At 32.9% G+C, this 15,953-nt stretch overlaps 1 protein-coding gene across 1 annotated transcript; it reads right to left on the reverse strand.

Annotated features, from left to right (window-relative positions):
• Positions 1 to 11,237: 11,237 nt before the first annotated feature.
• LOC121972349 (basic blue protein-like) lies at positions 11,238 to 11,722 on the reverse strand. The gene is made up of 2 exons (XM_042524032.1): positions 11,545 to 11,722; positions 11,238 to 11,434 (listed from the first exon to the last, which is right to left on the reverse strand). Exons 1-2 carry the CDS (start codon positions 11,720 to 11,722, stop codon positions 11,238 to 11,240), a joined length of 375 nt encoding a protein of 124 aa, XP_042379966.1.
• Between the last annotated feature and the right edge of the window lie 4,231 nt (positions 11,723 to 15,953).

The raw sequence follows: 15,953 nt of genomic DNA on the forward strand, positions 1-15,953 counted from the left end.
CAAAGGGTTGACCTGATATATGACAGGTAGGGGTGTAATCGAGCCAAGCTGAGCTAAACTCTTATATGTTTGAGTTTGACTTGTTTATAATCTAGCCGAGTTCGAGCTTTATTTATTGAATATATTCATGACCCACGAGCTTATTCGAGCTTTTATCGAGCCTAAACAAATTTAATAAATATAAATTATAAATTAAAATATTTATTAAAAGCTAAATTATATATTTAGAGAAAATTATAATATTCTTATTAAAATTTATAATTTTATTCTAATAAATAAATTCAATATATTTGTCTATATTTTTCATAAGTAGAGTGTAAAATCTATAAATTTAATATCAAAACTATTATTTTTATATTTAAAAGTTAATTCATGAGCTTACTAATGAACATGTTCACGAGCTAACGAACCGAGTATTGTGAAGCTTGAGCTTGGTTTGTTTATCTTAACGAACCTCATTAAACGAGCTCAAATGAGCTTTTATCGAATCGAGCTTCAATAGCTCATGAGCGGCTTGGTTTATTTACACCCTACTGGCAGAAAGTTCAGCTGGGTCTATGGGGCTTGACAGTTGGCCAAAGTCCAGTTGGATCTGCAAATCTAACAACTAGCATGAAGACCTGGTGGATCGAGAGGCTAGTAGATAGACTGTAAGTTGGTAAGTGAAGGTAAGTCATTAGAGGAGAGTGACTCAGTAAGGATGCATCTCGGTTGAGGGGGCAGTAGGCGTCGGTACAGTTTAGGTTTATTTTAGATCCCTAAACTGAGATCTTAACTAGTTCCTGGTCCTGAAAGGATAGAAACTAATTATTACTACTTATTATTATTTGTACTAACTTTGTGTTATAGGTTAAATATTTCAGTGTTGGACTAACATTTGTTGTAGGGCAAAAGGAGCATAAGAGGCCTCGGGTGAACAGTACCCGAGCCCGAGGCGCCTTCTAGGTGACGGAAGGCGCCTTGAGCACTGTTGATGGAAAGTACCTTCGAAGGCTTGGAAGGCACCTTCCATCAAATAAAATGAGAGACTTTGTCGACGATAAGGAGCAGCATTTTTTGGGATAAAGTTTCGCCTATAGAAGGCGCCTTCAGAGCTATAGAAGGCACCTTCCACACTATAAAAGAGATGCTCGACCAAAGCTTCATCAACATCACTTCTACGAGCTTCTACGCGTCTGGTTGGCGTTCCGAGTATTTCAACTTCCTGCTGTTGCTTCAAAGAAGTCTGTCTGCCACCGAGCTGCTTTTCTGAGTCATTCGATCATCTCCGACAGATCGACAGCAACACACGAGCATGCCCTAAAGTATTGGTAAATTTAAATAGTGTTTCTATTTTTATGCTACTGCTTTAAAAAGGGAAGTGTAGGCTATTACACTACCCCCATCTTTTGTATTCAATTACCTCTTCCGACGGTTCCGGAAGAGGCATTTAGCGGATTACCTATCGATAGGTTTACAGGACCTAGGTCTTGGAGTAGGATTCGCCGAAGGTTCCAAACTAAGTAAAATTGACTGAGTTTTTCTTGTGTGTTCTTTTAATTTTAATATTTTTGCTACAATTTTATTTTAAGTTTTTTTAAATTACTTTGTCTTCAAAAAAACACGTGATTTACCTCCTCTCATGTGCTCACGATCCAACAAGTGGTATCAAAGCCAAGTTAGTTCTGAATTGGTACAACCACCGATCGAGTAGGGGTTCGTTATATTTTCAATGTTTTTTTTTGATTTTTTTGTCGTTAATTACAACTACTATAACTGTATTTTTTTCCCACACTACTTACCCTAAGACCCAGTCTTGGTATTCATTTTAAATTTTCCATTTCAGTAAATTCATGTCTCAAACTGAGGGATCCAACAAAGTTCATCTCCCACTATTCAAAGGAAACGACTTCTCCTACTGGAAGAGGTGAATGGAAGTATACTTGAAGACCGACTTTGACCAGTGGTTCAGCGTCACCAAAGGATACAAGGCGCTAGTTGACCATAACACCAAAAATCCAATTGACCCAGAAAATTAGAATCCGGAGATGAAGAAAAAAACCCAAATCGACTTCAAGGCTCTAAACACAATTCAATGCGGTCTAACAAAGGAGGAGTTGAATAGAGTTGGACCACACGAGTATGCAAAAGAGTTGTGGGATAAGCGCATAGAACTACATGAAGGAAATAGGAACGCGAAGGTAACTAAAAGGGATTTATTTTTAAATAAGTTATTTAACACCAAAATGCAAGAAGAAGAGACTGCAAGTCAGTTGCACGCAAGGATCAAAGACATCCTCAACGGGTTCCACACAATCGGTTACCAGATAGAGAACCGAGAACTAATAAATATGCTCTAAACACATTTCCTTAATGCACTGTGAGCATCCATCATGGATACCTACAAAATTTTGAAAAAATTATCTAAATTAAAATTAGATGAATTATTCTGTGAATTAGAGCTGCACAAATAGACTAACGCCAAACCCATCAAGAAAGGTATTGCTCTTATTACAAAATCATCCAAAGCAAAGTCCAAATTTAAACCAGAATTAGAAGATGAGTTTGACCTAGACTCAGATGATAAAGAACACCTAGTGAACCTGGTAAGACAGATGTTCACTAGGAGAAAGGACTTCACAAAAAAGGATCTGCAGAAGATCAAGTCCACATCTAACAACAAGGCAAATGTCACGTGGTTTGGATGCAATAAGAAGGGACATTACAAGCACAATTACCCTAATCTAAAAAAGAAGAAAGCCCTCAAGGCAACCTGGGATGAATTATGTGCGGATGAATCGGACAACGACGAATCAAAGCACACCAACTACCTCACGCTGATGGCATACGAGCCAGAATCATAAAGTGAATCAGAAGACTAGTCCAAATCTGAATCAAGCCACGAGTCCACACTCATTTTTGAATGTTCTGACAAGGTATAATCTATTTTTTTAAAAAAAAAATTCAAAATAATTGCATGTTTACATAGGAAATTAACTAGTTCTAAAAATTAGATAAATGGACTAAGTATGGAAAATAAAACACTTAATGAACAACTAAAATTAATCTCAACAATCAAGTCGATTTAAGCTGAAATCTCAACTCAAGTTGCAAAACTTAAGGAGGATAATTCCATATTGAAAGGTGAAATATTTGAACTAAGACAACTTCTTTAAAAATTCCTAATTAGATCCAAGTATCATGATATGATACTTGGATCACAAAGAGCTATGTACAATAAGTTTGAACTCAGATACAAGTCAAACTCAACTAACAAAACCTTTATATCTCTAGTTACTCAAAATAAAAATCAAAGCAAAGTCTGGGTTCCGAAAGCGTATCTAACCATGCAAGTAGGACTCAATCAATACAATATACCTAAAAATAAAATACACTACCTAAATGAAAATAAATCAAATAACTCACCCTTAATCTCAAAAATTAATCCTTCAAAACTAAATTTAAACCTAAAGAATAAAATAAAAACAAATAAATCAAAAACTAAAACTAAATTAAATAAATACAAAATTAATCTAAACTTAAACTATAATAAAGTCTATTATAACTATAAAGTAAATCGACATAAACCTAAAACATAAACTAAAAGTTCAATAATTCAGGGGAGGTGCCAAATTAGTTGGCACTTCCAAAATAATAACTTACCCGGCTGGATAATTAGGACTAGGATAAATAGGGATAAAAATTTAACATGATAAATGGTACTGGATAAGTTTTGGATGATAGTAGGTTGGGGAAGCTTAGTCTATCCATGTTTAGGAAGATTTGACTTTGACCTAGTGCATTTGGCTTAGTGGAACTAACTGAAACTACCCCTTACTAATCCTAATTGTTAGACTAAAATTTTGTACTAAGTTCAATGGACAGAACTATTTAGAAAATTTTGAATGCATTGTTACTCTAATGATGTCCAAGTGACTCACAATAACTTAGATATTTATCCAAAGAATGCATATTTGTTGAACCAAAAGCTAAACTTGAATCTAATATAAGTTAAACTAAACCTTTAAATTCAACTTATCTCATGAAATTATAGGATTCCTTGATTGAAAATATAGATTAGGTGAAATAAATAAGATTAATATAAATTAAACTAAATTAAATTAGACTAAAATTAAATTAAATTAAATTAAATTAAATTAATTTAAAATACATTAAATTAACTTTAAATTTAACTTAAAATGAACTTTAAACTAAAACTTAAAATTAAAACTTAACTCAAATTAAAGTAATCAAATTCAAATTATCTTAGTCAAAGAACTTTAAAGACTCCTACCTTTTGTAGGAAATCAAGTGGATATTAGATAGTGGTTGTTCTAGATACATGACTGTGGATCACACCAAGTTCACTCAACTCACATACAAAAACTTAGGAACTATTACCTTTAGAAACATCGACAAACTTAAAGTAATTGGGGTAGGTGATATCGAACTCAAATCTGATTTTAATGTTAAAAAGTATTACTTGTTGATGATTTTAAATATAATTTACTTAGTATTCATTAGTTGTGTGACTCAGGATATAAGGTTAGACTCCTATCTTCTGAATGTTCAATTAAGTACATAGATAATCCTACAATAAAACTAAAAGAGTTTAGGAAGGACACTATCTATGCAATTAACTTAACCATCTCTTCACTTAGGTGTCACTTGACACAGAAGGAAGAAACTTGGTTATGGTATAGAAGAATATCTCACACAAACTTTAAAAATCTAACCAAATTAAATGACTTAGTTAGAGAATTACCAAAATTATTTAACTTAGATTCAACAATTTGTAATGCTTATCAACAAGAAAAGCAAACCAAATCAACTCACAAATCAACTAATCAAACTCAAATAAATTCAATACTAGAATTATTGCACTTGGAACTATTGGACTCCCAAGGAATCAAATCAATAAATGGAAGTATGTATTGTCTAGTAATAATAGATGATTACTTAGATTCACCTGGGTAAAATTCTTAAAAAATAAAGATAAAACATTTGAAGTCTTCAACAATTTCTGTAAACAAACTGAAAATAAAAAAGATCAAAAAATCAAATGAATTAGAAGTAATAACGAAGGTGAATTTAAGAATCATAATTTTAATACATTTTTCCTAGAAAATAGCTATTATCATAAATTTTCATGCCCTAAAATACCCCAACAAAATGGAGTAGTTGAAAGGAAGAATATAACCCTACTTGAAGCCTGCAAGACAATACTTAATGAATATCAACTTCCAAAATACTTTTGGATAGAAGATGTTAATAGAACATGCTATGTACAAAATAGAACTACAATAAACAAAAATTAAAATAAGACTTCATTTGAATTCTATTATGATAAAATACCCAATATCAAATATTTTAAAATATTTGGATGTCTAGTTTACATATTAAACACGTGCAACTTAGGAAAATCTACCTCCAAAGTAGAAAATAGAATTTTTATAGGATATTCATTAAACAGTAGAGGTTACAGAGTATATAACAAAAATACACTAAGAATCGAAGAAACCACAAATGTTAAATTTGAAGAATCTAACCATAACTCAGAACAAACTCAGATTCAACTAATTGATTTTGTTAGAGGTAGCACAAGTTAAGGAGGAGCAAGTGAAAACCTAAATCAAGAAAATGAAGAAGAACATCAATCACAAGAAAATGAACAAACTAGAACTATAAGGATTAACCCAAAGCACCCACTTGAACAAATAATTGGTGATTCAGAACTAAGGATCCAAACTAGATCAACTTTTAGAAACCTAAGTCAAATAGTTCTAATCTCTAACATCAAACCCAAAACAATAGAAGAATCACTAAGTGACCCAGATTGGATCTTAGTCATGCAAGAGGAACTAACCCAATTTAAAAGAAATGAAGTGTGGGATCTAGTTCCATTATCAGAACATAAAAAATCAATAGAAACAAAATAGGTTTTTAGAAACAAACTAAATAAAAAAAAAAGGAGAAATTGTTAGAAACAAGGTTAGATTAGTAGCAAAAAAATTTAGTCAGGATGAGGGACTTGACTACGATGAAACCTATGCCCTTGTTGCCAGACTTGAGTCAATTAGAATGTTATTGAGCTATGTGGCCCATAAGGGTTTCAAATTACATAAAATGGGCGTAAAGTCAACTTTCTTGATAGATTAATTAAAAAAAGTATATGTAGGTCAACCCCCAGGAGTTGAGAGCTTAGAATACCCTAATCATGTGTTTAAATTGAAAAAAAAGCCTTTTATGGTTTAAAATAGGCTCCTAGAGTCTAACATGAAAGGTTGACCACATACTTAATCTCTAAAAGCTTCAAACAAGGTCAAGTAGACCCAACCCTCTTGGTTAAAATAATTAATTAAGATTTCTTTATAACTTAAGTCTATGTAGATGATATAATATTTAGGTTAACTAATTCAAAACTTCTACAATAATTTATAACATTAATGGAATAAGAATTTGAAATGAGTCTAGTAGGATAACTAACATTCTTCCTAGGTTTACAAATTAAACAAATAAATGAAGGAAATTATGTTTATGAACAAAAATATACACTTGAATTACTTAAAAAGTTTGGAATGACAAACTCCAAGGAAATTAAAACTCCAATAGCCACCAATGTAACCCTAGACAGTGATCCAAATGGAAAACCTATAGACCTCAAATATTACAGAAATACCATAGGAAGCTTACTATATCTAACTGCTAGTCGACCTAATATTTTATTTACAGTTACTATGTGTGCTAGGTAACAAACATGCGCCAAGGAGTCACACTTGGCTACTGTTAAATGAATCTTTAGATACTTAAAAGGGACATCTAACATAGGAATGTTGTATCCTAGAACAGCCAATTTTAAACTTATAGGGCTCTCTAACTCAGATTATGTTGACTATAAACTAGATAGAGAAAGTACAAGTGATGGTTGTCAATTACTTGGACCTTCACTTGTCAGCTGGTTTAATAGAAAGTAATGAGGCAGAATATATAGTAATAGAAGAATGTATTGTACAACTATTATGGATGATGCACACCCTAAAAGATTTCAATCTAAACTTTAAAAATATAAAAATATTAATTAATAATATTAACTCAATCAACTTAACAAAAAATCTAGGGCATCATTCAAGAACCAAACATAATGAAGTCAAGCACCACTTTATCAGGGATCATGCAACTAAAAGAGATATTGAACTCAGTTACATTGAGTACAAATCAAACTTAGCTGATATATTTACAAAAACCCTCCCTGAAAGTGAATTTTGTAATTTACATTGACAATTAGAAATGTGTTTCATAGACTAGGACTTGATCTATGTATTCAACTATTTTTCCTTGACCACTTTATTTGCATATTCTAGGAAAACTCATTATTTTTATTTTCAAAAAAATTTCCATTTCCCTAGTATTTCAAAAGTAATTTTGGCCTTTGTCTAGATTATACCCATAGAAATCATGATCCTATAGATGTAGGTAATGAGTATCTCACAAACATACTTGGTTCATCTTGTTTATGTATTTAAAAACTTAAAATGGTGTGAGATGCGTAGGCTTATTACCTGGACTTTAGATGGTAGTATCAATGCATTAACATAAGTCTGGGTGAAAAATACCAAGATTATAGTGATCAGGTTAACTAATCCATTTTAGTCAAATACTAACGGGATTTATTTACTTAATTTGATTAACCAAGTGAACATTGTTATCTTCTAATAGTTAGTTAGTAACTAACGATTATACGTTTAAGGATATTTTTTTAAAAAAATTAATATATATCAGGTCAGGGGAGGATATTTAAAAACTACTTTCAAAGTAATTTAATTCCTTTCTTACTCCTTTTTGCAAACTATAGAGGATTTTGAAACTTACTCATTTTTTGAAAAAAAAATGTTTTGGTTAATTTGCTTTGAAAAAATGTTTGTAAATTTTTTTTTTTGAGAAATAGTTAAAAAATACTTTGCAAAAGAGATTGGTTTGAAAAACTCTTTGAAAAAGTTACTTTCAAACCTACCTTACAAAACTTGCTTTGCAAAAAATTCTTATACTTTCTCAAAATGTGCTTTGCAAAAAATTCTTATACTTTCTCAAAATGTTTATTTTAAAAACTAAGAAAATCAATTTGAAAACTCTTTTGAAAAAGTATTTTATCGCTTTGAAAATTGGTTCCAAATTACTTTGAGAATATTTTCAAACTCTTTTCAAACATTTTTGTTGCACAATCACACTTTACAAATTGTTTTTGGCAAGTGTTTTGAAAAATGTATTGCAAAAGTTTGTTGACAAACATATTTTGAATATGTTTTCAAAATTATTTTGCTTTAAAAGTGTTAAAACCTTTTAAAATTTCTATCAAAATACTTGAGTTTTTTTTACTCCTCCCTCCACTAAAACCTATAGCTTTTTTGTAATTATTTTGAATATTTTATACTTACTAAAAAATTTATAATTTGCTACATTTATTTGTATTTTTTGATGAATTCCCAAAGGGAAGGGTAAGGGTTAAGTAAGAAAAAGAGACAAACTAAAAAAAACCTTAACCCTAAAATGATTAAGAGCATAAAATACCAATTGATCTTACTTAAGTTTTTTCTCTTGAATCATGTTATTACTCTTTCATTTTTACATATCTTTTTCTAACTTTAACCTAGGTTATTATTACATCAAAAAAGGCGAGATTATTGATATAATTTGTACTAATAGTCTAACTCAGGTTTTGATAAATGACAAGTGAGTTAAGTTATGTGTTATTGTAATCTAATGCATTTATCGAGCGTGCAGAGATTTATGGGTATAGGGAACTGGACGTACTAAGATGAAACTCAACTAGGTCTAAGCACCTAATAGTTGGTACGAAAATCAAATAGATCAAAGAGCTGACCTGATATTTGGCAGGAAGTCTGGTTGGGTTCGCGGGGTATAACAGCTGGCCGAAGTTTAGTTAGGTCTGCGGACCTGACGATTAGCATGAAGACTTGGTGGGTCGAGAGGCTAGTCGATAGATTGTAAATTGGTAAGTGAAGGTAAATCACTAGAGAAGAGTGACTCAGTGATGACACATCCCGATTGAGGGGATAGTAGGTGTTAATTTAGGTCCATTTTGGATACCTAAACTGAGACATTGACTAGTTCTTGGTCCTGTAAGGACAAAAACTAATTATTACTATTTATTATTATTTGTGCTAACTTTGTGTTGTAGGTTAAATATTTTAGTGTTGGACTAACATTTGTTGCAGGACAAAAGGAGCACAAAAGGCATTGGGTGAACAGTACTCGAGGTGCCTTTCAGGTGACAGATGGCGCCTTGAGCACTATTGATGGAAGGCGCTTTCAAAGGCTTGAAAGGTCCCTTCCATATGATAAAATCAAAGACTTTGTTGATGATAAGAAGCAACATTTTTCGAGATAAAGTTTTGCTTATAAAAGGCGCCTTTAAGGCTACGGGAGTCACCTTCCACACTCTATAAAAGAGATGCTCAACCAAAGCTTCATCAACATTACTTCTACAAGCTTCTATACGTCTGATTGGCATTTTGAGTGCTCCGGCTTCCTGCTGTTGTTTCAAAGAAGTCTGCCTGCTAACGAAATGCTTTTTTGAGTTATCTGATCATCTATGGAAGATCGATAGGAACACACGAGCACGCCCTAAAGTGTTGGTAAATTTAAATAGTGTTGCTATTATTATACTACTGATTTAAAAAGGGAAATGTAAGTTGTTACATTGCCCCCATTTTTGTATTTGATTACCTCTTCTGATCGTTCCGGAAGAGGCATTTAGTGGATTACCCATCGATATGCCCGCGGGATCTGGGTCTTGGAGTATGAGTCGCGGAAGGCTCTGAACCAAGTAAAATCGACTGAATTTTTCTTATGTGTTCTTTTAAGTTTCATATTTCCGCTGTAATTTTGTTTTAAGTTTTTTTTTTAAATTACTCATGTTTCAAAAAACGAGTGATTCGCCCCCCCCCTCTCTCACGTGCTCACAATCCAACACTCTGAACGTCTCTAGTTGAGTGGTCATAGTGGTTTTGGGAGGAGAAGGGATCTTAGTCGAGCGAGTTTTACCTCTAATAGTTCCTGGTACACAAATAACCCTAACAAGGCTGCCCATCGAGAAAACAACCTCCGGCTAATGACCAAACATCGCCAGTAGTACGGATTGACGGTTGTCACCCTCAGAACAATAATTCGCTTGTGTGGTTGGTCAAAGGGCGACGCGTCGCTCATGCAATCGTCTAGATTGCCCACCAGGGCTTGGGTGGAGGTCTACTTAGACCTTCCACCCCCTTTGATACATAAGGGTCCATGAAGGTAAGTGAAGGTATAATTTTTCGAATGCATTTATTTTTATTTTTAAGTTTTGACCATTCTACTACGAATCCATGGATTTGTCGCAGAATTGGTGACGAATCCATGAATTCATCGTAAAATTGACTGCATCAATTTCATATCTGGCAAGCTTCTGCGACAAATTCAAAATTTGTCATAGTGTTTGCAATGAATATCAATTTTGTTGCAAAATTTACAATGAATTTATAATTTGTGACAGAGTTTGCAACGAATATTGAATTTCATCGCTAATTGGTAACGGATTTGGCAACAAAATTTAATTTGTTGTTAATTTACGATGAAACTCTTTTTTTGTTAATTTCATTACTAATTAGCGATGATTTCTTATTTTGTCGCAAAACTTGTTACAGATTTGGGACGAAAATTTTTCATCCCTAAATAAATTTTTCTAGTGGCTAATGTTCTCTGTCTTCCTCTTTCGATCTCTTATGCTATGTTTATCTAAAGGAGTTGGATGAAACAAATCTAACGACCTAAGAATTGAATGGAAAGAGAAAGAAATTCCTTTCTCTGCATACTTGTTTACTTGATTGAGAAAGGTGGGGATACATGCGACGTAATTTTCTAAGTGAAAAAAGATACATGCATCATTTTTTGAATATATGATGTAGTTCTGTGAATTAGAAAGGATACATGTATCATTTCATTTTTGTATATGATGTAATTTTATAAATAATAAAAAGGGTATATACTTGTGTCATTTTCCCCTACTTGTAAAGAATAATTTAATTAAGAAGGTATTAGATGTAAAATTAACCCAGGAGTCAATACATCCTTAATAAAACTGACTGCAAAGGAAGATGATAGAGCATCACAGTGATTAAATCCTCATTTCCTGAACAAAACTATTATTAGGATGACATGATGTAATACATGAAAATATCACAAATGCCTTAATCTAAAAAGCTTGCTCAGGCTGCTGTCACTTTGATCTTCATATTTGCTTCACAGTGACCAGGGAAGGCGCATATGAAGTAGTTGTCCCCTTTGACAAGGGTAATTCGATCTTTCCCGGAAGTGTAGACTTTCCCGTCAAACGGAAAGCACTGATCGTAGCCCACTTCGTTCACCGCCACCACATTGTGTGCCCCGGCAGCGTAGTTAAACACTGCAAAAGAATATATGGTTTTTCTTTCACTAAGGTCACCAAAGGTTTTTCCTTCAAAGTAAACACCAAAACTATGTAAACATGGATTTCAAGAGTAGTAGTTCATGTACCGAGGACATCGCCGGCTTTGAAGCTTTTCCCATTGGGCCAGTCGATGACATTGAATTTCCACCCGCCGGCGTCTCCGACGACGAAGTCAGTAGCCTCGGTGTGGCCGAGGAGGCAGTGACCGACAACGGCGAGTGCCAATATTACGAGTGCACTGCGTGCTTGTTGAGGTTGAGCCATGGCTTAGAGTTGCTCTAGTAGGATGGAGTGTGGTGAGAGTGAAGGGCAGCCCCATGGCTATTTATAGGGGTGTTGGCCCATGCTTGATTGGTTGGCACATTTAAGGGAGTTATTCTTACTCTAGCCAAATTCATTAAAGAAATTATTTTCGGCCTTTATCCAAACGACGCACTAAATTGATTTCCTAAAATGCTCCTTTTTATCAAAAGGCGCACATAATTCTTATGCTCTTCTAGTGTACTTCAATCCCAAAATTTATTTATTATATTTAAATCAGAATTAAAATAAATTGAATTATTGATGATTTAAAAAACTTATTTTTTTTAAAAAAAATTATGTCATTAAATTAATGACGACAAGCTCCTAAATATAAAAATTTTAATTGAATCTTTGACTAGACTAATAGAGAGACTCATATTAACATCTAACATTCTCAGTCTATTAATATTATTATAGTAAATAGACAATTATATATTCATCTTATGGTTATCTTATAGTTTGTCCATAAGTTATATAAAAGGAAATATATCATGGTATCAACTTATAATTAATAGCCAAATAGTTACAAGAAGAGTGTATTATCCTTTAACCAATTGTACATTGACAGACAATTAATGTTATAGATTTTTAGGAAAGGGTTTGGGTTGGCTCAAGCTTATGCTTTTTTTTTTTTTTTTTTTTGACTTTTATGGGAGTTATTCTGAGCCAAATTCATTAGAAAAATGATTTTAACGTATACCAAATAGGAAAAAAAACAAATGATAATTTCAAGTAGCATTATTAACTATTTCTAAAATAATTATCTCGACCTCACGAATAATATATACCAAATAGGGAATGTATAGTTGGTATATACTTAGAGTTTAGACAAGCATTTATTCCCAGACAAGCATATACATAGGGAATGTTAAATTAACTTTTATTGCCTTGTATAGAAAATTGACAATTGACTTTATTACTTTAGGTAGAAGATAGTATGAGTATATACCAATCTATGAAGATTGCATAGTCCAATTTCTAAAAAGTTAATTAGGGACCGACTCTAGTTTTATATATACTTTTTATTCGATAATTAAACACTAATAATAAAATTTACACTTGAGGCAAAAACTAGATGTAAAAATATTATGATTCATTCTAAATTTACTTTTTAATAGAAATGGCATTTGTATATATAAATTTAAAAAATTACAGTGAAAGTGAAAACGTCAAAAGCCCGGGTTATTCCGATAAGGTCGTTGCCCTACCAACACCTCATGCACTTAGTCGACACCTTTTATCATACTTCAAAGGAGTTCCTGTTTAACAAACGAATAGTATCTTTCTTGTAATAATGACAAATAAAATATGTATATAACGTCACAAGGTTACTCACAAGTTATAATTAACAGTCCACACGGTTGAACATACACAACCATGCAGTTATATACACAGACCACTCGGCTGAATGATCACAATCACGTAGTTGTATAATAAATAACTCACACAACTATACTAAAAATATAACGAAAAATGAAAGGAAAGCCCAAAAATTAAAAACAACAGGCTGCTAGTCGGTTAGGCTTTATACAACCATAACAAAGCAAATATAAGACACCACACAACAAAACTCCAAAACAAATCAAGTTATACAATGCTAAGTCCACAAAATGTAATGCAAGTAAAACAGGAAACAAAACAGGAAATCATCCTCGGATGTGACATGAGACCAACAGACATAATACTACAAGCAACTCCATAATCATCGACCTACTACCACAGGAAAAAGACAATACACAAATGTGGTGGTGAGTGCAGGTCACTCAGCGGATAATAGACAAGATAGTGCATGGTCTATATAAAATATGGAGATCAAAGCATACAGTCTCAGTAGGGAAATAAGAACATGATCGTACTAACATAATTAGTACACCGAAACATAACTACCATAATAACCACCACTACAACAAATGTGATTTTCCACAGCGCATCATCAACAGCGCGCGGTTAAAGTGCACCGTTAATAATAGTTTTTACGGCTCACCCAATTATGTGTGTTGTGAATAGTGTAATATTTATACAAACAACAGCATGCATAAAAAATATGCTATCAATAATCTTTTTGACGGCGTACATAGTATACTGTTAAAACTTAATATTAACAGTATGCAGAGTGCGCTGTTAATACCTATCATATATATAAATGACGGCGTGCAAAAAAACACGTTGCCAATAAGTATTATAAAATTTTAACAGCATATTGTTGGTTAGTCCTAGGAAAATCGTACCGGTTCCACTATACAAAAATTTTGTACAAGTGTCGAATCTTTCCTTAAATAACCTATTGTGTTCTTTAGAAGTTAAATTAGGAATCACAGATGGAACTTAACATCATTGATTCCAAATTTAACTTATTTGTTCTTAATGGTTTAGATTTGAATCGCAAGCGGATCTTAACACTATTGATTCAAATCCACCTATGTTATTAATTCCATTAAATATTAATTTCTAAAATTGGCTTCAAGGACTGCATGGCAAGGCACATGACCTTCTTGGATATGGGAGCAACCACCACCGCCTAGACAAAGCCTTTTAAGGAAAGCTAATATTTAATTTCCTTAAATAACTCTAGGTTAACCAAAAAGAACAATCGAATCACAAATTCGAAAAAGAAGAAAACACAAACTCGAAAAACTAATTCGAAAAACTAGATCTAATGCCTCTTGTGTTTGGAATTCATACAAAAGAAATACAACTAGTATGATGCGGAAATTAATTACTAATTATAATTTCCTTTGTAAACTTTAATGACCTCTTGATCTTCTACCATATTCCTCTTCTTATCTCGGACATTGTGTGGGCAACGATCTTCCGAGATGAGAACCACCAAGCTCCTTCTTCTCCAAGCTAGATTCGGCCACCATTAATTCTCCATGAGAAGTAAAGGTCCGGCCACCACCACTAAGCTCCAAGGGATGCTAGAAACGAAGCCTTCTTTCTCTCCTTCTTCTCCTAGCTAGAACCGGCCACCATGGACTTCCCTTAAGTTGATGCCGCCGACCACAAAGGAGGAAGAGAAAATAAGGAGAAGAGGAGACCCTAGGGCCGGCCACACCAAGGAAGAAAAGAATAGAGTCGTTACACATGAAGACACCTCTACCCCCTCTTTTATATTCCTTGGTCTTGGCAAATAAAGAAATTTTAATAAAAACTTCCTCAATTCCTTTGCCATGAAAAAGAAAAAATTATTTAATTAAAATAATTTTCTTTTCTTAATATCAATGGCCGACCACCTACAATCCCCAAATCAAGGAAATTTTAATTCACACAAGAATTAAAACTTCCTAATTTGTTTCCGGAAATTTTATAAAAAATTTCTCCAATAATTTTTCCCTTCATGGTGGATTATAAAAAGGAAAGTTTATAAATTAAAACTTTCTTTTAAACATGCGGATAAAAAGAAAGTTATCTCTAAAATTAAAATCTCTTTCAAACTACAAATAAGGAAAGATATCAAATCTTTTCTTAATCTTTTGTAAAAACTTATAAAAGAGAATATTTAATTTTTAAACTCTCTTTTAAATCATGAACATGGTTAAAAAGAAAGTTTTCTTAAAATTTAAAATCCACCTTTTAATCTACAAATAAGGAAAGATTTCAAATCTTTTCTTAAACTTTTGTAGAAAGCTATAAAAGAAAAGATTTAAATTTTAAACTCTCTTTTAAAACCATGGAATCCACATAAGAAAAAATTTATAAATAAAATCCTTTTTAATATGATGTGGCCGGCCACATCATGCTTGGACTCCAAGCATTGGCCATCCACAAACTTGGCTCAACCTTTGGGTCTTGGCCGGCCCTAGCTTGGGTTCTAAGCTAGCTTGGCCGGCCACCAAAAAGTGGGTAAGAAGGTGAGTATGCGATGGGTATAAATCTCTATATACAAGAGGCTACGATAGGGATCGAGAGGAGGAATTAGTTTTGGTCTCCCGATGAAATTAAGTATCTCGTGTTCGCCCCGAACACATAACTTAATTTCATCAATAATAATTCATTCCACTAAAGAACTATTATTGAACTACCGCACCAATCCCAAATTACATTTTGGGCTCCTTCTTATTATGAGTGTGTTAGTCTCCCTGTGTTTAAGATGTCGAATGCCCACTAATTAAGTAAGCTACTGACAACTCATTTAATTAATATCTTAATCCAAGAGTAGTACCACTCAACCTTATCGTCATATCGGACTAAG

The sequence above is a fragment of the Zingiber officinale genome, chromosome 4A, assembly GCF_018446385.1.
Source record: "Zingiber officinale cultivar Zhangliang chromosome 4A, Zo_v1.1, whole genome shotgun sequence".
In the NCBI taxonomy this organism is placed as follows: Eukaryota; Viridiplantae; Streptophyta; class Magnoliopsida; order Zingiberales; family Zingiberaceae; genus Zingiber; species Zingiber officinale.